Raw genomic sequence first — 25,687 nt, 5'->3', positions numbered from 1 at the left:
CCCAGTTGCCTGTTTGCCTTGGGTGACATGACGCCGGGAGTCTCGGTTTCCCTGTGTCAGAGTGCGCAGAAACACCTGCCTGAAGGTCCCTCAGGAAGAAGCACTGGAGGAGACTGAAGTGGACAGTCTCGGGGACAGTGGTAGCTGTGGTACTAAACCACCTCACACGTACAGCAATGTAACAGCTGTGCCTGTACCTTGCCTTTACTTCCTCTCCATGGCCAAACGAGCTGGTCCAGCCTGGAATAATCAATCAGTGGCAGGGTTTCCCCAGGCCTGGCTCTGAACTATCACCTCAGGCCCGGCTGTACCGAATGCCCTTGGGTCTGGACAGTCGCTCTTCTCTGTGCAATGTGGTGGTCTCCTTCCAGAACGCAGGCTCAGGACAAAGGATCCAGGCTTGTGCCGTGGTGGTGGGAGAAAATGCCCACTAGCCAAGATGACTGCTGAGCTCCAACCCATACCCCAGGCCATTACTCAGTTATAAATTCTCATTGGTTCTCTAGCAGCTCTGGGAGAAGAGGTCATCTGGGCGTTACAGAACGGGGGCTTTTAAGTGAACTAAGTGCCTGCTGGTACACCTGGCTCTGCACCTCAGCTGGGCCTCTCCCCACAGTCTAAGGTAACTTATTAAATGGTTTCCTGTCAAATCATGTAGACTCAGTGACTTTTCAGTCTGTAAGTTCGGTCTGGGAAGAGGTATTTTAGCAATAAGAACTTTCAGTAAGTCTAAAACCAAACACACTTCCATTTAGTGCCAGGAATTTAAGCAGGAACCTGAAGTGGAACCAATTGACTCATACAGTGGTGAACACAAAGTAAAGCGATGATCTTGGCTTGAGCTGTCTGGTTTGGTGGTCTGGCAGAATGTCTCACACAAGCTCAGTCACTGTGAACAATGGTTTTGTGGCTGCAACCACTGGTTGTCACTTCTAGCATAGTAAAATTATTATGTTAGGGGACATGGAAAAAAGCGAGCACCACTTCTTACCATATTCTCAGACTGCCAGTCTCCTACCTGCCCCAGTGCTGGTTGGGTGCAGCAGAGATCACCCACCAGGGCAAACCAACAGGGAAGGGCCAATCACTGTTCTCCAACTACAGCCAGACTCACCTCCACAGCAGTAACTGTGGCTCTAGCCTGGACTCCTGCACAGGAATCAGGCTCTGGCAGTGGCAGCTGGAGAGGGTAATAGGACCTCCTGCTGAATAAAAGATGTTGGGTGAATGGATGGGTAAGCTGCAGGTGTCATTTGCAAATGGACCAGGAATGACAAGGAAACAACTCATTCAGGCAGATGCGTCTGACATGTAACTCCCAAACCTGCCTGCTACTTGGGAAGCCATCTCCCATAGGAGGGAAGTCATGGGGTGGGAGGCCACATGCTCACTTTTGGGTCTTTCAGGAGCCAAGGCTGCAAGGAACAAGGCTTCTGGTTCCTTCCTCTCTCAACCACCCCCTCTACTCTTTGCACCCTCACTCCTTGTGCTTCTTCTTGTGTTTCTTCTTCTTCTTCTTCTTCTTTGCTGCCTTGCTGTCCTTTGATGTGCGCCGTGCCCTCTTGCCTGCATCACTCTCAGAGTCTGAGCTGTTGGAGTCAGATGACTTCCTGTCTCTGTGTTTCTTTTTCTTCTTCTCCTGGAAAGAAAATTTAAAAACTCAACATTGTATGTGTATACTTGCTTTAAAAAATCATGACATGTAATCAATAGGGGACCACTTAATAAATTATAAAATATTAATTAAAAAGAATAAATTAAACCTTCAATTATCAATTAGAAAATTGCTCAAAGCAAGTAAAGGATCAAGTCATAATACGGCACGCACGCTAGATTCTAGTGTGTTTAACATGTGTGTGTGTTTATACACACATGTATACATGTCTAGCATACAATGCTACCTGTATATGTTTACAATACACAGAAAACAACAGAGTATACAAAGTGGTAAGAAATATCTTGGGAATGTATCAAATAGGGAAAAATAGGGGTCTTTCACTTTTTATTTCATATAATTCTGTTCAGTTTCATTTTTTAAACAAACATTTATTACTTTCATTTTTAAAAGCACAGATATTAAAGCTGAAAGGAGTCCTTAGAGACCATCTAGTCTGTCCAGAGACAGTGCTTCACATGCCCAAGGTCACAGAATAAGGGAGTAAGAGATTTGGGACTCCTGATGCCCACTCCGGTTCCTCCTAGACCCTGCCACCAGGGTCAATGACCGCCAGGAATCTATAAGGCTCTACCTGCTGCCCCTGAATAGTTATCCTTTCTAACCTTCACAACAACCTTACAAGATTATATGATAAAAAAGTTCAGAAAGAATTTTCTGAAAACTACCAAACACCTTGCTGCCAGAGTAGCAGCACAAACTCTGGAGGGCAGATTCCCAGGCTCTGGGCAGTTTTTAAGCTTTGCATAAACCTCCTTGAATTACAAATGTTTACATTGCCTTAGTGAGGTTTCTGAGAAGAAAGATTATGGGGAGAGAAAGAAACAAGAGCAGAAGAGGGTGAGGCTCCTGCTCCTATAGGCTTTCAACCAGCATCCCGAAAGCCGTAGGTCTGCCGGAGTGATGCACCGGGTCTTGGAAGCTGGCCATGACAAACAGTGGACAGAACACTGAACCAGGTATTAGACACGGACCAGAGCTCTGGCTCTGCCATTTACTATTCCGTAACCCTGGGCACATTACTTCACCGAACTAAGTTTCCACAAATGTAAAACAGAGTAACAAATAGTGAGAGAGAGAGAGAAGTCACACAACTGTGGTTAAGATTTAATGAGACGACAGCCGTGGCCGGAGAAGCTGACAGCCACTTGCACAGGCAGGGTCGGGGTCTGCATGTGGATCACGGGACTGGGAACCCCCTGAATTTCCCTCTGTCGCACAAAGCCCCTCTACATGGCGCTGGGAGGCCTCGTGGCATGATGACCAGAACAACAATTTTGTAATAAGATAGAGGTAAGTTCAAATTCCAATTTTACCACTTACTACCTGTGTGACTTCAAATGAGAGACTTAATCTTTTTGAACCTTAGTGTTCTTTTCAGTAAATTGCAAATAATAACTAGCTATTTCAAAGGATGCTATGAGCATTAAACAGAAGTTCTAACTATAGTGCCTGATCTATGATAGACACTCAAGGGTCGCTAGAAGTAATGAATTGTTCTCTCATTTCGGAGAACTCTAGAATGTTCTGACAATCTGGTTACACACCTATGGCAGATAAGTCAAAGTTCTGAGAGGCAATTAAGCCAGAATTTTTTTCTTGGAGTCTTCAATGGAGTAAAGAGAGGGGAAGCTCCCTAGGCTCACATTACCAAGCTATAGGGACCATGGCTGGGAGGAGCTGAGAGTTGGCAAATCAATGGTCTGGCTTAAGGTACTGCAGTTTCCTGGGGGCAAGATCATGGAAGCCCATCGCAGGCTATATGGGCTAGGTCTCACCAGGTTCTGCTCCGTAGACAAGGCAGGCTCCTGGGGAAGAAAATACGCATAAATGCAGAGTCTGGCACCCATTCCCCTTAAGCCTGGCCCAGCCTGGGAAAATGAGGAAGGAAAGTAGTAACACTCCTTACATCCAAGCAGCACTCTAGTTTATCAAGTTCTCCGCACCCCTTACCTTATTATAACAATCTGGTAAGGCCAAAACTCAGGAATTACTAGTCCCATTTTACAAACAAGAAAACGGCAACTCAGAGGAAGTACATAAAGCGGGTCGATTTACACTACAGTGATGAAAATGTGGTACTTTCTTACTCAGAGTTTGGCATTATTTCCATTTTGCTCTCTCTCAAAGATGCAGGCTCAGGAGAAGAGAAAAGCAAATCACCCGAGAACCCTCGCATGCCAGGACGTGTACCCTACTTAGCAAGGAGGCCTCTTAGACCTCAGTCTTGATGCAAAAGCTATTTTGCAACCCAAGCAAAGAAAATCTAGTCCTCTAGCAGACAACATCATTTTCACTGTGTGTCTAACTTTTCAGTTAGAGAACAAACAACAGTCACTTCGGCAGTTGTAGTTCAGAAGGAAAGTTGGGAGTCGGGGTGGAAAAAGATGGACCGCCGAAGGTGAAACGCAGGCTGCTCAACTGCACTCAATGCAGAAGAGAAGATAAAGGGGATGAGCCCTTGGCGGACAGGCCAGGAGGGACATGGCAGAGAAGCCATGGCTCAAACCTGCTCTCTAGGAAGAGCACACACCTCGCGCCCCATCGGCCAGCCCACCCATTTTCTCTACAGTTCTGAAACAGGGTGGCGGCGAACCACCGTGAGAAACACAAAATCAAAAACTGAGAGAGGGGAATGACAGCATGTGACATTTATTGCGCACACACTTTAGACGCTGAGCGAGGCACTTTTCACACATCCCTCATCTAACCTTCCTGGCAAATCTACTATGTGGGTATAATTACCCCTATATTTTCAGAAAAGAAAATTGTAACTTCAGAGAGGTTGACTGAGGTGAAGTGACTTGCCCAAGTGGTAGAACCTGTATTCGACTCAGGCTGGGTCCCAATGTGGATGTTCTTTTCAGCCCCGTCTAGATTATAAGTAGCATCTAACTTAGTACTTCCCAAACAAAAGGCACTGATTTGGTCAAAAATCAAGCAAGCAAGCACTCACTAGTTTTATTTATTCTTAAGAATTATTCTTTTTTAACTAACTTGTTCTATTTATTGATTTTAGAGAGAGAGGAAAACATTGATTTGTTATTCTACTTATTTATGCATTCATTGGTGCTTCTTGTCTGCGCCCTGACCAGGGACTGAGCCCACAACCCTGGCGTATCCAGGTGATGCTCTAACCAACTGGGCTCCTACACAGCCAGGGCTCAGAATTACTGAGAAATGATTGATTCTCAAGGGATAATTTGATTCTCTAGGGCGAATTTTTGGGAAATAGGGATAGAGGGTAATTCCTGGTCAGAAGTTCCTATGGGCACCAGTGTATCACAGATTGGAAAATATAAGACCACAAAAAAATGTTTTATTAATCAACTCACAATAGTTTACTGAACTTTACCCCCTACAAAGCACTTTAGAGACCCATAATTACATACAGTGTTGCTTAGGAGTGACAACACATGGATTTTTTTAGCAGAATTCAGACAAATAGAGAGTAGTATTTGCACTAGTAGGAGGTAACAAAGCGAACACACTCATTGAGTGGAGCCTGGCACCATTCTTCCAAACCTAAGGTGACCTCATCAAAAAAGGGAAATAATAACTCCGTACAATCACACAGTACATTTATTCAACACATATTTGGTGAGTACCTTCTATGAGCCAGATATATCTATTAATTCATTTGTTTCTTATAATAGCTGAATGAGGTCAGAAATTAGGGACCAGGGCCCTAGAAGGAACAAATTACCTGAGCAAGGAGAAAGAATAATTAATTAAGATACTAGACAGTCCGTGGAAATGATGTAAGAAAAGTACAAAAAGCAGGCTATGGACATGCAGGGGAGAGAAATCAGTTACGGCCAAGGAATCCGAGGACGGCTTCACGAAGGACTTAGATGTGTTGTGCTCTTGAAGGATGAGTGTGGGTTGGGCGGATGGAGTGGTGGTGGTAGTGCTGATGGAAGAAGGGAAGCGAGGCCCTTCCCGCGAAGGGAAGGCAGAATGAGACAAATGCCTGACAGATCTTTCAAGAGTGACAAATTATCTCGTGTGGCTTATTAATTATGCACAGGATCTCATCCCTTCTACTCAACATCGGTCCAGGAACTGTCCCCTCTCTTTTGCATCAATTTCCCCCTCTTTACTGGCTCATTCCTAAATAATAAAAGAACAAACAAGACCCTCCCAATTTTAACCAGGTTGTTACCCCACCACTCTACGGAAATAGCTCTTGTCCAAGTTGCCAATGAACTCCACATGGCCAAGTCCGTGGTCAGTCCTTGGGCCTCATTTACTTGATCAGCTGTATTCAACACAATCCCTTTTCCTTACAACACATTCCTCACTTCACTTCCACCACATCCTCTTATTTTCCTGCCGACTTTCCTGGCTGTTCCTTTTCGGTCTTCTTTGCTAGTTCAACCTCCAAAGCTGGAACACTCTAGGGCTGTCTTCAAACCCCTTCTCTTCCCTGTATTTACTCTCCAGGTGATCTCATATATGAACTTAAATACCATCTATATGTAGATGGCTCCCAATTTATGTCTTTTTTAAGTGAAGTATACTTGACTTACAATATTATATTAGTTTGAGATGTACAATATAGTGATTCAATATTTATATCCATTACGAAGTGATAACCACGATAAGCCCAGTTACCTTGTCACCACACAGTTGTTACATTATTATTGACTACATTCTCTCTAAATTTACCTCTTACCTGCACCTCTCCTTTAACTCTGAACTACACATCCAGCTGCCTACTCTCCACCTCCACGTGGATACCTGACAGGCTCTCAACTCCTGTGCCTTGCCCCCTCCCAAACCTACTCCCCCCCAACTTCCTTGCCCGTCTTCATCGATAGCATCTCAACACTCAAGCCCCACTCCCACACTTCTGCATTCCTTCTCCTCTTAACTCAAATCTTCCTGTTAGTCATCTTTAACTGTTCTCTCCTACCTCATGTCCAACCACTCAGCAATCACTGTCAGCTCTACCTGAAAACAGAGCCACATTTCACCTCCCTTCTCTCCATTCCCTCCACTATCACTCTAGCCTCAGCCACCACCATCTCACCGGGGTTATTAACGTTGGCCACTGACTGCCTCCACCCTTGCTTTCTCACCATCTAACTTACAAATAGCAGCCAAAATTATTCTCTTAAAAGGTAATTTAGAACATATCATCCATCTGGTCAAAACCTCTAATGACATCTGTCTCTCTCTAAGTGAAAGCTGAAGTCCTCCTACTGTCCTAGTCAGTCCTGGGTTTCCTCGAACTTCCTTTCTTCTCATTTACTTCACTCCAGCTACACCGGCCTCCTTACCATTCCTTGGACATGCCAAGGTCACTCCCAACATCTGGTATTATATTTGCTGAAATGCTTTCTCTCCACTTATGAGTAGCTTGCTTTCTCACTTCCTTCAAACATTCACTCAAATGATACTTTATGAGAAAGGCCTGCCCTTACCACCGTACCTAAAATGCCAAGTCACTTATCCTACCTGTCTCCAAATCAGTTCTCCCTATGTCTCTAACCAAATTAATTTTCCTCCATAAAACTTGCTTTGTATTTATTTACCAGTTCATTGTCTGTGACCCCATCGGAATGCAGGTACATGAAGACAGGGATTTTATCTGTCTTGTTCACTATTGTACCTGTAGTGACTGGAACAGAGCTCAGCACACGGTAGATGCTGTTAATGAATCAGAGTGGAATACAGTGTGTGTGGGAAGGGACTGTGAGAGACGATGCTGGGAAGTTGGATAGATTGTGATGAGTCTTTTTATTTTTTTTGCTTAGATTGTGAAGAGTCTTAAAGGGACTTAGACTTTATTCTGTGGAAGGGGATCAATGAATGCAGGCTTTTGCACAGACTATGCGGGACGAGTCTCTGTGCTCGAGCACATGGGCCCAGGACTGGCAATCTCTCTCTCTCTCTCTCTCTCTCTCAGATAGGCTCCAGAAGTTCTCTGGACAACAGGACAAAGCCAGCCCTGCAGCCACAGGATGACATTCCTATTTCTGTACTCCTATATATAGCCCAGCAGAGAGTAATTATAGTAGCCATATCAGAAGGAGAAAATTACATTCTGGGTCAAATATAGCTAAACTTCACTATAATCAGTGGACAGCCTGATCCGAAGGCACATGCTTCCTCATAATACAACACTGACTCAGAAAGACCCATGACGGCATGTGATAAGTGGAAGAGGCCAGCAAAGCACAGACCACAGGTTCACAGGAAAATTATCCAGGGCTTCGTGACAAAAATTTCTATTCCTGTTTGGCCAACCACTTCATACCCCATTTCCATTTGCAACAGTTTCTTCTTATTCTAATTATGGCCAACAAAAATGACTTACAATTTTCAGACAAAAATTGTCACGGTACCAAATGGGTATATAGGACTAAATCAATGCACACCAGGTTTTGGACAAGGGCATGCGTTCAGTACATGCATACTTGATAAAAAGAGTTGGGGGGCTCAGGGCCAGAAGATCTCTTACTCCTGCCCCTGCTCCCTTCATTATTATCTACCAGCAGCAGGAATCAGTCCCGATTACTCTCCAAACTGAGGGCAGGTCTCACTGAGCAGTGGACCCTGAGGAGCTACCGACAGCAGAGATTACAGAGTCTATCCATTCTAAGGTAGCTAGTGCATGCCTATTATGTGCCAGGCATTATTTGGAACAGGTAACATCCTTTTATTATTTTTTTTATTTAAAGGATTTCATTTATGTATTTTTAAAGAGAGGGGAAGGGAGGGAGAGGGAAAGATCAATGCGTGGTTGCCTCTCTCATGCCCCCTACTGGGGACCTGGCTCCAAACCAGGCATGAGCCCTGACTGGGAATCAAACTGGCAACCCTTTGGTTCGCAGGCTGGCACACAATCCACTGAGCCACACCAGCCAGGACCAGTAGCATCCTTTCTTTATCCTGGGCCATTTTTTGGTTCCCAAACATGCCTGGAACCTTCTCCTGCCTTAGAGGCTTTAGTTAGGCATTCCTTCCACCAGACTGCAGAGTTAAGTGGGACAATGAAGCAGTCATGTGAGGAAGCAGAGATGAGACCCCAATAGTCTGTTCCTTTCTGATTCCAGTTCTGGGTGGCCCAGCCGTGCTTCACTTCCTATCACTGGATTTCTATGAGATCCAAAAGCCCTCTTGAAGTTAGTTTCTGTCCTTTGCCACCATACTTTAGATGCTTATTATTCCGCTTATGCTATTAGCTGCTTGAGTACAGGTGCTATATATGACCTTTATTTCATTGAGTTGTTCATCATATATGCTTTCCACACATCAGGCATTCCTGCTACCCACAATCCTATTCAGCATCATGGACTGTGGAAGGTATTTCCCTTCAGATAAACTTACTCAGTTCCATATTTGGCTCTCACAGTCAATTCATGCTAGAATGGACAACTGAATCTGCCACTCTTACTCAAAAATATCCATCTCAGGTAGAAGATTTTAGTATAAGGAAAGCCAATCTCCTGTTAGGATAAAAAATTTAGAGTGTAAAGGAAGCAGACAGGAGGCCTAGAATCTTGATTTACGGCTGTGAACAGAAACAGATCAAAGATAACATCAGCCCTGACCGGGTGGCTCAGTCGTTGGAGCACCAAAAGGCTGCAGGTTCAATTCAAGGTCAGGGCACATACCTAGGTTGCAGGTTTGATCCCCAGTCAGGGCAGGTATGGGAGGCAACCAATTTTTCTCTCTCACATCGATGTTTCTCCCTTTCTCTTTCTCCCTCTTCCCTTCCCCTCCCTCTAAAATCAATAAACATATCTTTGGGTGAGAATTAAAAAAATAAAAATAAATAAAGATAACATCTAATGGTTGCTAAAGGTAGATGGTGATAGGGCAAAAAATGTGCCCTATGAGTCCTGATACTCAAGCACCTAACACAATACACAGCAGACCTGTATGAGACACTCAGTACATATTTGTTGAGTAAATAAGTAATTGGAGAGCTAGATGAATTAATGGCTGAAATGTGTATAATGAAAAGAATCCTGCGGCCCTGGCTGGGTAGCTCAGTTGCTTAGAGTATTGTCTCTGATATGCAAGGTTGCAGGTTCAAGCTCTAGGCAGGGCACGTACAAGAAGCAACCAGTGAATGCATACATAAGTGGGACAACAAACTGATGTTTCTCGTTCTCCTCTTCTCTCTTTAAAAATCCATTTAAAACAAAACAAAACAAAAAGAATATCGGGTTAGTAACCTGAAGACCTGGGTTCCTATTTCTGCACTCTCTTACAGTTGGGTCACTTCTGGGGAGACATTTCTCTTAATCTCCACTTTCCTATATGTAAAACTGTGGGATAACAATACCTACTCTGACTACCTCATAGCATTGTGTAAGGATAAGACAAAATAAAAATAGAAAAATATTTTATAAACTGTAAATGCTAAACAAATATAAGACATAAAAGATAATAAAGGAATTTATAATGAAGTAAAAAGATAATGATGCTAGATTATATCTTGGGAGAAACAGTGGACACAAAGGGGAAGTTTTAATGGTTTCAACTCCCTAGAGCACTTTTTTAAACAAAGAGGATTCATGAGTTAGAAGTTCATATACACACAAGTAAAAAAATAACTAAGGTCTGCTGATTATTACTGCCATTGTTCATAGGCCATTCCTCTACTAAGTGGACAGTGATGGAAAGTAGGAGAATGAGTAGGGTGATGACCAAGCAGGTCATAAAGAGCTACATACCTAGCAAATGCTAAATAATTATTTTGATAAAATGATGTATTTCAAAGCAGCTTCAGAAACAAAGCAACAACTAATTGCAATAGGTGTATTAAAAACAATGCAAAAACAACTTTACTAAGGAAGTGAGTAGTGAGATATCTACAGAAGCATTTTAGGAATCTGACAAATATCATTTAGACCCTAAAAAGTTAAAAGAAAGCTCTGGCTGGTATGGCTCAGTGGATTGAGCATCAGACTGTAAATCGAAAGGTAACAGGTTCGGTTCCCAGTCAAGGCACATGCCTGGGTTGTGGGCCAGATCCCTGGTTGGGGGCGTGCAAGAGACAACCAATCGATGTTTCTCTCCCTCTCTTTCTCTCTCCCTTCCCCACTCTTTAAAAAATAAATAAAATCTTAAAAAAAAAAAAGGTTGAAAGAGGCAAAAAAATCCCTGAAACATATCAACGGAATCACAGTTAAAAATCTAGCTCTACTAAAGACGTAAAATTACCTGTTTGCAGTATGATCTTATATGCAGAAAATCCTAAAGATCCCACAAAAAACCATGTTAGAACTATTAAATAAATTCAGCAAAGCTGCAGGACAAAAAACCCAATATCCCCAAATCAGTTGTATTTCTACTATACACTAACAATGAGCAATCAAAAAAAATTTTAAGAAAAGAATTCCATTTACATAAAAAAGAACAAAATAGTTATTAGGAATAAACTTAACCAAAGAGGCAAAAATGCTTGTACTCTGAAAACTACAAAACACTGCTGAAAGAAATTAAAGACAATACAAATAAATGGAAAAAAATCTGTACTCACAGGTTGGTTAATATGTCAATAATGCACAAAGCAATCTATAGATTTGATATGGCCTTATCAAAATCCCAATCACATTTTTGCAGAAATAGAAAATACATCCTAAAATTCATATGGAATTTCAAGGGACCCCAAACACCCAAAATAATCTTGAAAAAAACCAAAGTTGGAGAACTCACATTTCCTGATTTCAAAACTTACTACAAGGTAAAAATAATCAAAACAGTGTTGTGCCAGCATAAAGACAGACATACAGACCAATGGAATAGAACAGAGAGCAGAAATAAAGCCTCAGGTGTATGGTCAAATGATTTTCAACAAGGGTGCCAAGACCATTCCATAGGAAAGAACAGCCTTTTCAACAGAGGGCTACGAAAACTGGATAGCCACACGTAAAAAAAATGAAGTTGGACCCTTACTTTACTACACACAAAAAACAAAACAAAAATGCAATTCCTCAGCATCCACCTGATGTATTATGGTACTGTCATCGCGCATGAGCAGTACTGGGACTATGTGACAGAAACGGAGAGATGCTTCTGACGAAGTAAAATCGCAGGAAACAACACTGCACATACATTTGTATTACACCTAGGTAAAGCATCTAAAACACCTGGGAGAAAGTACGTGCCACGGTAACGTAAACCTTGGTGAAGCAGTCAGATTATGGACTGCCTTTCTTTTGTTTTACATTTCAATAATGAGGTTACATAGTGGGAACTTCCTTTTTCCCTCTTTAAATTAAGTCCTCAGATCTCTACAAGGAAGGTTCTGGAAACACTAACATCAAGAAATAAAGGCATGATAAACAAACAAAAAAGAAAAGAAATAAAAGGCATGAGCCCTGGCCATATGGCTCAGTTGGCTGGCACATCATTCTGTGCACTGAAAGGTTGCGGGTTCGATCCCCAGTCGGGGTACGTACAGGAGACAACCAGTTGATGTTCCTCTCTCACATCAATATTTCTCTCTCTCTCCCTTCCTCTCTCTCTAAAATCAATGGAAACATGTTCTTATTGAGGATTAAAAGGAAAAGAAGAAATAATAAAGGTTTGTAAGGCTAAGTCCTAAGTTCAAAATAAAGCAATACAGCCCTGGCTGGTGTGGTTCAGTGGACTGAGCACTGGCATGCAGACCAAAAGGTCGCCAGTTCAATTCTCCATCAGGGCACATGCCTAGGTTGCAGGCCAGGTCCCCAGTTGGGGGCATGCGAGAGGCTACTAACTGATGTTTCTCTCACACATCCTGATGTTTCTCTCCCTCCTTTCCCTTCTCTCTAAAAATAAAAATCTTAAGAAAATAAATAAACAAAGCACCAGTGTGGCCTGCAGTTGAGTGGGTGTCATCCAGCAAAGCGAAAGGGCTACGGGTTCTGTCCCAGGGCACATATGAGAGACACACTGTCATCAAAGATCAGAACGATCCCATTTTGAAAATTAACCCAATCCCATTTTGAACTTAGCCCTAAGTCACATAGCTAGTAAGTAGCACAGAAGGGCCTCAAACCTAAGTCTGATGGACTCCAAGCCAAAGTGTGAGGTAGCTGCGGGATACTAGTTAGAGATGTGGAAGTCGCCAAGGCAGCTAAAGTCCTAGAAAGGATGTGATCACCCAGGGAGAGAATACGCAGATCAATAAATTATTATTCATATACTTGGCTAATTCTTATACTGTTAAAATAGGCTTTTTCACCCATACAATGGAGATAATATTTAATTTGTAGATAGTGCCCACTGAGGGCAAGGACTTTATCACAATTTTTGTATTGCTAGCTTTGTAGTGCCTGGAACAAGCTGACTGGACGAAAGTTTGCCGAAGCTTTAAATAAAACAAAACAAAACCTCAAAACTTATTAACTGCCCACACTTAGAAAAACACTATACAACTTGAGAACCATGATTTTCTGACCAAAGTGTAGCATAATTTTTTTCCCATTTCCTCTGTGTAGTGTGTGACAAAGTACAAATGCACTGTTTTTCTGCACCGCAACGCGTTTTGTGAATTCTTCTGCTGTAAGTAGTAGTGGGTAGGAGACGGAACTCAGTGAGACAAGACACTCTTATCCAAAGAAAACAGTAAGATACGTGGCCAAAATTGAGGGTGGAAGTAGTCGAAAATAATAGAAAAATTATTAAATAAAACATCATATAGCCACAGGGCGCAATACCATATGCTGCTCTTACATCAAGTTTTTGAAGCACACTTAAGGATACTAGAAAATGCTTTTGGTGAGTATAATGAAAGGAGTAGGATATAAGCCACATCTAGTACGACCATAATTTTGTGTTTATATGTGTATGTAGTATCATTTGCATATGTATGTATGTGTGTGTGTGTGTGTGTGTGTATATATATATATATATTAATTATTACCTAGAAAAAAATTAGAATATACCAAAAATACTGTAAGAGTTTCCCTGGGTAGACAGATTACAGGAGATCCTAATATTCTTTAGGTTTCTCAGTATTTCTAACATATCTGGAAATAGCACATTTTCATTTTAAAACAAAAAAATCTGATAAACAAAAGCAAGATAACACTCACTTTCTTTCTTTTTCTAGAATTCTTCGTGGGGTCAGGCTTCTCAAACTCTGCTGACTTTGCCTCTTCCTTCTCTTCATCTTCATCAGGTATCAGAGAGTATTTGGTCCCACCTGGCTGCATGAAACAATCCTTCGCAAAGTGGCCTGCAGGAGAGAAGCAGAAAAGGTAGAGAGGGGAGAATCAGTCTTTCCTCTCAGCAGGTGGGTCTTCCCCAGAGGCTCCTGGAAGGGGCTAGCTGGTTCAGCAGTTGTTATTGAGTTCGTTCAGAGCAGCTTTTGGATTCAGAGTAGACTTTCTGTCACCCCAAGAAGGCATTGCTCACTCAATCGGAGCCGGACTAGCAGCTGGTCTTAAAGCTGTGAGAAACACTGGCGCTGCTTTGGAGATGGCAGAGGATATGAGGATGCAGGCTGGTACTGCCCTCTATTAGCAATGGAGCTTAGTAATTTTTTTAAAGATGTATTTGGAACTTATTCCTGACAACAAAAGGCTGCTCCAGAGAGCAGAATGCTTAGCAGAGGGAGCCAAGTGGCAGGCCAAGGCCCTAAAGGAAGACAGCTCTGGGGCAGCTGGCAGGAAGAAAGCATCCAAGCTAACACAGAGAGAGACAGGCACAGTCACCTAGGGGCACTCAACATTCACAGACTGTCAGGTCTGGCAAGAGCCCTGGAGATCATCGAATCCAACACTGCATCTGCAGAGAATATGAAGACCCAGAGTAGAGAAGTAGCTCAAGGTCACACAGCGGCAGAGCTAAAACTTACCTCGGATCTTGTGCCTCCCTGCCCTGCGCTCCTTCTGTTGCACCAAAACCAACCACCTTTGGCCCAGTCTTTGCTGACTGGGCCAAATTCCATCTCCCATTACTATTCTCTGCCTCATGTAACACCTGGTGGACACTAGTTAAAGGTAAGAAGACCCCACCCTCCCTGAGGCTACAGTGCTATCAAAGCCCCTTTAACAGATGCTACACAGCAGGTTTTGTCTGAGCTTATTGTAGATCCTATCTCAGGGACACAGAGAATTGGATAAGATCATCAAAAACAATACATAAACTACTTTGCAACTGAATCCAGAAGCTGGATGGTTCCTGGAAGAGGAATACAGCATAGAGTCTTCCAAATACATGGAATGCTCCCACAATTCCCCTGAGGAGGTATTTCTTTTCTCAATTTTACTTTCCCTTCCTCCCTCTACATTAAGTGGGGCTTAAATCCCACAACCTCAACCTGGGCATAAAGGATGCTACCAGTCATTGTAGAAAAACCAACGAGGCTAGGTAGATGGAAGGCTAGGGAGAAGAGGTGACAAATTGAGGTCACTCTGAAAATGAGAAGTTGGCAATCCCTCTCATTATAGCTCCAACAGGGAAGTCAGGCTGAAAGAACTCTTTAATATTTGAACAAGACTGGAGGAAACCTGAGGAAACAGAGCTAAAAGGAAATGACTCGTGTGTGTTCCTTATTATTACAAGGATATTGTATTCAAAACTCTAAAAGACGTTAAAGAGATGAGCAAGAAAGGGTTTAACCTGGGTCTTTAAAGAATATATTTCTAAGCTGCTTAATTCTTGCAGCAGAACAATAATGGTCCTTGGAGATAAAATTTAGAGTGTTAAATCATAATCCAACACTCTTACCTTCCTGGCATAGTACCCGGGGCCGTGCCCAGGTAGGGCATCAGCTGCAGAAGGAGGGGAGAGGTGGTGATAATATATATACCAGGGCCAGCAGCAGAGACAGCATTCAGAAAAAGAAAGAAAAAGTAGCGAGCCACGAACTCTGACGTAAGTCTAGCTGGAATAACAGCATGAACAAATGAGGCCATCACTTGGCTTAAAAACAGGGTGAATTAAACTCACGAGGCTGCTCATCCAGTCAAGGGTCTGTCTACAAGGAGAGAAAGACTGAAATAGCAGAGGCTTCACCTTACCTTTACAGCCACATTTCTTGCAGGTAGTGTTCAGCACAGCCTCAAGGGTGATCTTCTGCCCAGTGTAATCCTGGAAGGACCGTCTCCGCCTCTCTTCTTGCCTGTAACGAAAAGGATACTGTGTTGGCTCTCGTAAGAGTTGTGGCCAGAGATACTACAAGGTCATGCAGTATGTCGGTTTTTTGTTTTGCTTTTGGCACGTAGAAGGAAGAAAGAAGGAAAAGCATTGGGCATAAGAAGATATGTAGTAAAAGCAATGGCATAAAAAAGAGTTTTTTCATTCAGGACAGGCTCTGAATTAATCATTATGAATGAAATTAGACTTCATCCCACTGATGCACAGAGGATAAAGACGTAATTACTCACCTCGCTAAGTCTCCTACAACCTTACAACAGGGGTGTCAGACTCATTCTCACCGGGGGCCACATCAGCCTCGAAGTTGCCTTCAAAGGGCCGAATGTCATTTCAACTCCTTAACAGTTAAGGAGTAGTTACATTTATACAGTCCTAAAATTATTTTGGCCCTTTGAAGGCAACCGCAGGGCTGATGTGGCCCCAGGTGAAAATGAGTTTGACATCCCTGCCTTACAATTCACTCCTGGGTTGAAAAGATCTTCAAAGATTTCCCGGAAAATCAAGTCCAAATTCCTTACCTTGGCATTCTGTCTTTAGCCTACTTTTCCAGCCTCATATTTACCTGTACAATATATGCTCTAGCCAAACCAGACTCTTTTACCTTCTTCAGATGGCTCACTGTTTTTGCTCATGGAGTTCTCTCTGAAACGCTCTGCCTCTCCTCCTTACTCCCACCTCCCCACCTCCCCACACCCAAACACTGTAAGGCTCAGCTGAATCACCACCTCTCCGGCTACCAAGTCTTCTTCCCTGAGCCAGAATTCATCTCTTTGTTCACATTCCCATAGCACATTTAAAAGTTCTAAGCTTCTGACCAAGGAATAATATACATGAAGAAGAGTGTTCCCAGCACACAGCTTGTGATTTTCCCAGTGTGAACATTTCCCAGTTGCCAGTGCTCAGATGGGGGACAGAACTTTACCAGCACCTCGGAAGCCCCTCTAGTTACCATGCCTCCCCCAGTGGTAACCACTGCTCTGATTTCTACCAGTGTAGACTAGTTTTACCTATTTTGGAAATTATATAAATGGAATCATAGGGTATGGACCCTTCTGTGTCTGATTTTTTGTTTTTTCCACTTATTTGTGAGATCCATCCATATTATTGTGTGTAGTTTGTTCTAAATTGCTGTATTTTGCTGTTGATGTAAAGAAATTTTGAGTAATTTCTATTATGAACAATGCTTCTGTAAACTTTCTAGCACGTCTTTTGGTGAACATATATATACTACATGCATTTCTACTGGGAAATGCCGGCTCCGGGCAGAAGTGGAACCATTAGGTGGTGGGCATCCGCTTTAGCAGACGCTGCCAGGCAGTTTTCCACAGTGTGCCTAACAATACACTCCCGCCGGCAGAGCCTAAGCTCCCCAGTTATCTCAGCTCTTGTTTTTTACATTTACTATAACACATGATACCTGCACAGAGGAGGGACTCAGAAAATGTTTCACGGAAGAGTATCGCCTTAGTCACTCTCTTTCAAACCCTAACTGTACCCTGTACCCACTTCAGTCTTAGCACATATCCCACTTCATTGCACCACATATTTACGTTTCTTCTCTAGATTATAAGCACTTTTTGCAATATTTTACTTGTTTGTTTTCTTGGCACCTTAGCCCAAGGCAAGGCAAGCAATGACTATAAATGTTGAAATTCCTTTGCTCTTTACCAAAAATATTTTTTCTCTACCTGAATCTCTTTAACTTTAAACTCTGACTTTACCTAAGACTTTTCCAACCATTTGCTGGGTCTGTACGGAGTCCAACAAAAACAGAGAAATACTCTGCTGAAAGGGTCACATTACCCAGAGAAACGCAGGATGACAATATCAAGGCAGAACAAAGCTTAGCCAGCATTTTCATGGGATGTGCAGGCTCTAGAGAGGAAATGGGGAGGGCAAAGGTACTCCATATTCTTGTCCCAGTCACTCCTGAAAGTTCAGCTAAAATACTGTGTCGTCTATAAATGTTACCTTTTACCACCAGCAGAGTTTATAATTCATTTTATTTTGTTAATTTTTCACTTTGCCTCTCCTTCTATACCATGTACAGGACTTCAGAGTTAAAGTCTATGTCTTGTTCTTCTCTATATCTAAGCAGGCAGAGGCATACTCTCTGGAACACCATATCCAATAGAATGAAGTAATGGAAATGTTCTATACACTTATATCTGTACTATTTACTATTCATGCCTGCAGCTATTGAGCACTTCAAATGGGGTTACTGATTGAGGAATTGGATATTAAACTTTATTTACTTTCAATTAATTTACACTTAAATAGCCGTACGCGACTAGTTGCTACTTAGTCAGACGATACAGACGAGCACATGATTTGGGTTCTGAAAATGCCTGCTCAGACCCCCAGCTTTTACCCTAGAAGAATTTTACTCGAGTGACAGGGGTCTTGAGAGGAGTCATGTGAGAGGATCCTTTCAAAGAGTGAGGCTTGAGCACCAAAACCAAAGGCAAGGGGAGTGGACAGGGAAACGGGGAGTTACTTATCAACAGGCATAAAGTTTAATCGGGATGAGTAAGTTCTATAGGCCTAGTGTACAACACTGATCTACAGTCAACAGTACTCTATTGTACACTTAAGAAGCTGTTAAGCACGTAGATCTGATGTTGTATTCTCACCACAATAAAACAAAATTTAAAAAATAGGGCAGGATCTTTGAAGACAGAACTTGAGCAGCCATCAAGGCCATGGCTTTCAGATGTCCTTATCTGTAGAGCTGCGTTTCAAGTGGCTGTGAGTTGACGCTTAAGCCAACCCTCATTATAATCAACCCCAATATTCTGTGGATTCTAACATACTACAAACCAAATCATACCTCCCACCTAACACTCAATCCAACAAATGTGTCACTCACCGCATGTCTCCCTTTCTGTCCTTATTGCCATCATGCCAGTTTAGTTTCATTACATTTTTTTTCTTTCTTTTTTTTGTACATCTTTTAAATTTATTGATTTTAGAGAAAGAAGAGAGAGAGCATGTGCGAGCACGTTAGAGAGAGAGGGAGAAAGAAGAGAGAAACATCGATTTGTTGTTCCACTTATTGATGCATTCATCGGTTGCTTCTTTGATGCATTCGTATGTGCCCTGACCAGGGATCAAACCCACAAACTTTGTGTATTGGGATGACGCTCTAAACCACTGAGCTACTCAGCCAGGGAGGGCTCAGGCTTCATTACATTTCAGGTAAACAGTAATAATACCTAGCCCTGGCTGGTGTGGCTCAGTGGATTGAGATCCGGCCTGAGAACCAAAGGGTTGCTGGCTCGATTCCCAGTCAGGGCACATGGTTGGATTGTGGTGTAGGTCTCCAGTAGGGGGCACTCAAGGGGCAACCACACATTGACGTTTCTCTCCCCCTCTTTCTTTCTCCTTCCCCTCTCTCTAAAAATAAACAAATAAAATCTTTTTTAAAAAAAGCAATAATACCTTCAATGGTCTCTCTGTCTCCAATTTTCCTCCTCCAATCCATCCAACACAAGTAGTTGGATTAATCTGTTTTTTTTTCCAGCTCAATTAATAAGTGGCAAGCACCTGGGTTAGTACTAGTGATATAAGTATATTAAAATGATAGGACCTGGTCCTTTTCCTCAAGTAGCTGGTAGTCTAGCAGCAGAGAGAGATATATAAACAGATAATAATAGTGTGGGGAATCATAAATGGTCTTTCTAATGACTATAGTATGCCGTCTAACCTAACTGGAAACTGGCTTTAGCCCCTTTCCATTCGCAGAATCACTTATTAGATGACCTTGTTAAGTCCGTGGGGCCTGAGGGAATGAAATCTAAGACAGCTAGATTTTGGTGGAAAATGCAGGTTGTTGGGTGGCTAAAGGCAACATGAAGACACTGAGCATAACAGGGCAAAGCCAGAGAATGGGAGACCTGGAGAGAACAGTCTGATCAGGAGCCTTTGCCACTTAAAGGCTTTAAAAACAAATTCACATTCTTTGACTGGTATCCAAAGCTCTTCACAATCTACCCCAACATACCTTTCAAGGTTTGCACTCTAGTACTTGACCATATCCTTGCCTTTCCTTAAACAAGACTCCTGAATGTGTCATGTGCTTTTCTGCCTCATGTCTTTCCTCAAACGATTTCTTCTGCCCGGAATACCATTCCTACCCCTGCTGCCTGACAAAATCTTATCCTTTCCTGGCTAAGGTGCCAGGAAAACAAATATAAATTAAATACTGCAAAAATGGCTCATGATCTAGAGAAGAAACAAATATATGGAGCAATGAAGTGTGATATGTGCTAAGACTGACGTGTGTATAGGATGCAGTCAGGGAAAGAAATGTAGAATGGTTAAGACCTTGGTTATTACTAGGTCTTCAAGACCTAGTTCAAATGCCACTTCTCTCATCATCGGGGCCTTAAATCAACTCTTCGTCTTCAGGCTAATTCCTAGAATCCTTTAAAAAAATTTTTTTTAAAGATTTTATTTATTTTTTTTAGAGAGAGGGGAAGGAGAAAGAGAGGGAGAGAAACATGAATGTGTGGTTCCTCTCCACGCCCTCTACTGGGGACCTGGCCCACAACCCAGGCATGGGCCCCAACTGGGAATCGAACCAGTGACCTTTTGGTTTGCAGGCTGGCACTCAATCCACTGAGTCACACCAGCTGGGGTGTAGAATCCTTTCTTTAAACTACTCTTTTAGCATTTATTACATGTTGTCCTATGTTAAAGTTATTTGCATAATTAGTTCACTACACTAGGCAGCAAGGTCCTTAGGCAGAAAACGTGGTATTGCCACTGTATCTCCAGTAGAATATGGACCCAGTGATACTTGCTGAATAAAGGAATAAGTGGATGCACTAACTAAACGGCTGTTACACATCAGGCACTACAGGAAATAAGAAAGATAAGGTGCGGCTCCTGTTCTCACGACCTTATTCATGCATTCAAAAGAAAAAGTATGATAATCACGGATATTAGAAGAAAAACAAAGAATCATAAAACAGTAACTACAAGTAGCTATTATAAATTAAGTTCTATTATAGACTGTACAATAAGCTAGGCTCTTTACAAACAAGATTTTATTTAACTCATTCCATCATTTCTGAGATGTAGGTATCATTATCTCCATTTTAGAGTGAAGAACTTAGGATTCAGAGAGACTAGGCAATCTGCTCAAGGTCACGTACTACTCTGGGGCAAAATGAGGACTCTTTCTGATTCAAGTCTAACTCTAAAACCTGTCATCATCCACTATGCCATGCCTCTTCCCTGGATGCAGCTCTAGAAATAGTTACAACAAAAGTTACTGTTCAGCCCCTTGGTTATCACTAGAAATAGCCTGTTTGTGGAAACACGTCCAGCATAAACCCAAGGAGCCCTTTCCCTTTCCAACCCTTATTGTTTTGAGAAAGAGAAGTAGCCCTTTTTATCTTGTTTTTGTATTTTACCCTTACAAGGGTGGCTTTGAGAAATTTCACTGTTTCTTAACGAGTCTTCTTAGCATAAAATTATTCAGAGCAGAAGCAATTTGTTACAATGTAATCGGTAAAAGCAAGAATTAAAGAACATTTCTGAGCTGAGTTATAAGGGATTTCTACTGTAAGTGGAAAGTGTTTTGTCAATAATGGCCCTACAAACATGTCAATATTTAGAGACCAAACTACAAAACTATGAAAAACTCTGTAAGTCACATGCAACAGCTAGAAGCATCGTGTGGTAAAAGGGCATTAGCTTTAATGTCAGAGAGACTGAGATTAAAGATCCTAACCTGTGATAATTTGCTATATAATCACAGGCAAGTAATTACCAAGCATCGAGCTAGAAACTAGAGAGAACACTCAGTCTTTGCAGGTTGTTATGCGTATTAGGTGCACTAATGTACAGAAACTGACTTGCATAATACCTAGCACGCAGTATATATCTAAAAAATGTCACTTCCGTTCCTTTTAGGTAAAATTCCTTCATATCTGAAGTGATTTCACTGAGAACAACAAACATAGGGTTTCCAAACTTTTCATCACCAAGATCCCACTCAAATAACATTTTTTTCTTGTTTTTTAAAAAAATAATCTATAACATAACTGCCAGTGAGAGCACCTGATTAGGATGACATAAATAATGTGATATTTTATCATCAAAAGCAACAAAATAATGTCATGGTTAACTGAGGATAAATGTATGATTTTGGTTGGCTTTCTAAAATATTAGAAACAGTTCATAAACCCCCAAGACTCCTTTTCAAGGGATTTTAAGGATCTAGGAACCCCTGGTTAGAAATCACTGGCAGATATTCAAGAAACAGTTTGAGACAGATGGTAAATTCCCCATATCACCAGACATTAGTCTACATAAACAGAAAATCTCCCACGCCTAAATTAAAGGTCCAAAGAGCCGACCAAAGTCACTGTGCTCAGAATACAGTGCATCCTAAGAGACAGGTATCTAAGCCCCACTGGAGTGGCTCCTGGATTACCCTGCCTTCCTCTTTGGTCTCTACCTTTTTCAGTCCCAGTGCTAGGAGACAAGCAAATAACAGGTACTTCAGGAATGCTTGCTGGCTAACTGGCTAAAGAGCAGAAACAGAAAGAATGAGGAGACGAAAACAAAACCAACAATGGACCACTTCTGTGCTGGGAGCTTTGCGTGTTAGAAGTGTTATCCAAAACCCCAAAATCATAAAGGTTATATTACTCATCACAGTCTATAAATGGCAGGGCCCCCGGCAGCCTGATTTACTACAGCATTCTATGGTTTGAGAGGCGGAAGAATTTTAGCCTTTCCAAACCTTTTACCTACTCAATGATAACGTTGTTGGGGTCAAGGTCTTTCCCAGTCCCTTGGTTGACAACTTTCATGGAGAGGGATACTTTTATCCTATCATTTTTCATCTGAAAAAGACAAAAGCAAAGTCACCAAAAGCTCACAGTACATTATTTAGACTTCTGGTCTAGAATGATCTAAGAATCAAAGTTTCTGTCATTATAACAAACACTGAACTCCTCTAACAGCCAAGGTCCTGTGCTAAGAGCACTGGTGGTACTAATAAGCACAATAGGCAGATCCTGTGGCAGGAATTTAACCTGCCACAGGTTAAATTAGGAAGTGGTTTTTATCTCATTCTTGTCCTTCCTGGGGGGGAAAGACAAAAACAGTTGCTCAGAAATCCAAGGCCTGTCAAGGAAACCCAGCAGCAAAGAAAAGCTGCTTCTTCAAGGTGAGTTCAGTAGAATGATCGACGCAGAGATCCATGAACCCAGAATGGGTTTCAGAACATCCCAGTAGACCAGATCTCCTTTTGGACTTAGTCTAGAGCTTCTATAAACATGAGCGCAATTGTCAGCCACGTGGTCTTTTTTTGCTTCCTCGAGCACTTGGAGCCCTTCTTCATTTCAGGGTTTTTGCACCCGCTATTTTCTCTTCCTAGAATATTCTTATCCCAACGTTCATGACTACTTCCTTTTACTTTGGGTCTCAGCTCGTATACCATCTCCTCAGAAAGCCTGTTCCTGACCACTTTATCTACATCTACCTCTCATATTGTTTGGATTCATTATAGCACTTATCATGATTTGTAATCATTTTTAATTTGTTTACTTTTTTTGTCTCCTCCAGTTATACTCTATATAAGTTCTATAACAGCTCTGGTTCTGGTTCACTCTTGTATCCCTCGGACCTAGTGCGCATCAAACGTTCAATTACTGTTGAATAACCTCTCTCAGGCCTGTCTCCCCGGCTGTGCTCTGGCAGAAGAGCAGGCCTCATGTATGCTCACATTTCTCCTCTCGTCTACCCGCACCACGCACGGCCCACGCACCCTCCAGTGAGCTGTCAACAGGGTCCTTCAGAGCTTTCCACTTCCCTCACGCTGCACGGTGCCAGGTATTAGGAAAAATGACTGTAAAGTCTATGTCCTTTTTGTTTTGGTTCAAATTGAAGTGCACCTGGGAAGAATTCTTTAAAGTCTGTGATAAAGACGATTGGATTAAGTTTCCTTCTCTCCTTTTAGTTCTGCTTCACATCCACCGTTTGGCTGAACTTCAGGGAGGGATGCTTTATAAACATGCGCTTGTTGCACCACACTTACTGCAGTCCACACCATTCCTTCTGAGTTCGCAGAGAGCCGGGCAGAAGGGTTAAATGCAGGTCAGATTATGGTGGCAGGATTCAAAATAAGATTCTCAGCCACAGTTAACAACACATATACACTCGCTATCATGAAATACCAAGAAAATCACAGCTTTTCTTAATCCTTTCTAACCAGGTGAAAAAGTTGCAGAGAACTTTACCTCTCGGCCAATAAGCTTCACCCAGACTTTGTCTCCAACATCTACTATCTCGGATGGCTTATCCACACGGCAGGATGACATGTGAGTTCGATGGACCAGACCTGGGCACAAGAAAAAGAAATAAAATAAAGCACAATATGTCTGGTGTTACACTCCATGTCTCGATACTCTGAATAACAAAGTAACAGTAAGATGACAGTCGGGTCCCTGGCTGGTGTGGCTCAGTGGGCTGAGCACTGGCCTGCAAACAAAAAGGTCACCAGTTCAATTCCCAGTCAGGGCACATGCCTGAGTTGCCAGGTCCTCAGTGGGAGATGCTTGAGAGGCAACCATACATTAATGTTTCTCTCTCCTTCCTTCTCCCTCTCTTCCCTTGTTTAAAAATAAATAAATAAATTTAAATAAATAAATAAATAAAATGGCAAATTAAAATAATTTGAGGTCACTTTTTTGTTATATATTTTTTGATATATTTATTGATTATGCTATTACAGTTGTCCCATTTCCGCCCCTTCACTCAACTCCATCCTGTCCACCCCCTCCCTCCCACATTTCCCCCCTATAGTTCATGTCCATGGGTCATACTTATAAGTTCTTTGGCTTCTACCATTTCCTACACTATTCTTACCCTCCCCCTGTCTATTTTCCACCTATCATTTATGCTATTTATTCTCTGTACCTTTCCCCCCTCTCTCCCCCTCCCAATCCCCTATTGATAACCCTCCATGTGATCTCCATTTCTGTGGTTCTGTGTCTGTTCTAGTTGTTTGCTTAGTTTGCTTTTGTTTTGGTTTTAGGTGTGGTCGTTAATAACTGTGAGTTTGCTGTAATTTTTACTGTTCATATTTTTGATCTTCTTTTTCTTAGGTAACTCCCTTTAACATTTCATATAATAAGGGCTTGGTGATGATGAACTCCTTTAACTTGACCTTATCTGAGAAGCACTTTATCTTCCCTTCCATTCTAAATGATAGCTTTGCTGGATAGAGCAATCTTGGATGTAGGTCCTTCCCTTTCATGACTTGGAATACTTCTTTCCAGCCCCTTCTTGCCTTGAAGGTCTCTTTTGAGAAATCAGCTGACAGTCTTATGGGAAGTCCTTTGTAGGTAACTGTCTCCTTTTCTCTTGCTGCTTCTAAGATTCTCTCCTTCTCTTTAATCTTGGCTAATGGAATTATGATGTGCCTTGGTGTGTTCCTCCTTGGGTCCAGCTTCTTTGGGACTCTCTGAGCTTCCTGGACTTCCTGGAAGTCTATTTCCTTTGCCAGACTGGGGAAGTTCTCCATTATTTGTTCGAATAAATTTTCAATTTTTTGTTCTTCCTCTTCTCCTTCTGGCACCCCTATAATTCGGATGTTGGAACGTTTCAAGATGTCCTGGAGTTTCCTAAGCCTCTCCTCATTTTTCCGAATTCTTGTTTCTTCATTCTTTTCTGGTTGGATGTTTCTTTCTTCCTTCTGGTCCACACCATTGATTTGAGTCCCAGTTTCGTTCGCATCACTGTTGGTTCCCTGTACATTTTCCTTTGTTTCTCTTGGCATAGCCTTCATTTTTTTCATCTAGTTTTCGAACAAATTCAACCAATTCTGTGAGCGTCTTAATAACCAGTGTTTTGAACTGTGCATCCGATAGGTTGCCTATC

At 42.1% G+C, this 25,687-nt stretch overlaps 1 protein-coding gene across 1 annotated transcript in view; it reads right to left on the bottom strand.

Annotated features, from left to right (window-relative positions):
* Positions 1-730: 730 nt before the first annotated feature.
* The window catches only part of ZCCHC17 (zinc finger CCHC-type containing 17), a 50,746-nt gene continuing 25,789 nt past the window's right edge, over positions 731-25,687 (bottom strand). The window contains exons 4-8 of the mRNA XM_024554491.3: positions 24,046-24,146; positions 22,556-22,647; positions 15,652-15,752; positions 13,720-13,862; positions 731-1,639 (exon numbers count right to left, since the gene is read on the bottom strand). Of these exons, the coding sequence (XP_024410259.2) occupies positions 1,478-1,639; positions 13,720-13,862; positions 15,652-15,752; positions 22,556-22,647; positions 24,046-24,146 (599 nt within the window). The 3' untranslated portion in view covers positions 731-1,477. The remainder of the gene's footprint in view (positions 1,640-13,719; positions 13,863-15,651; positions 15,753-22,555; positions 22,648-24,045; positions 24,147-25,687) is intronic.

The sequence above is a fragment of the Desmodus rotundus genome, chromosome 3, assembly GCF_022682495.2.
Source record: "Desmodus rotundus isolate HL8 chromosome 3, HLdesRot8A.1, whole genome shotgun sequence".
Taxonomy (NCBI): Eukaryota; Metazoa; Chordata; class Mammalia; order Chiroptera; family Phyllostomidae; genus Desmodus; species Desmodus rotundus.
The sequence above is the reverse complement of the archived record's forward strand: the minus strand, read 5'-3'. Positions and strand labels throughout refer to the sequence as shown.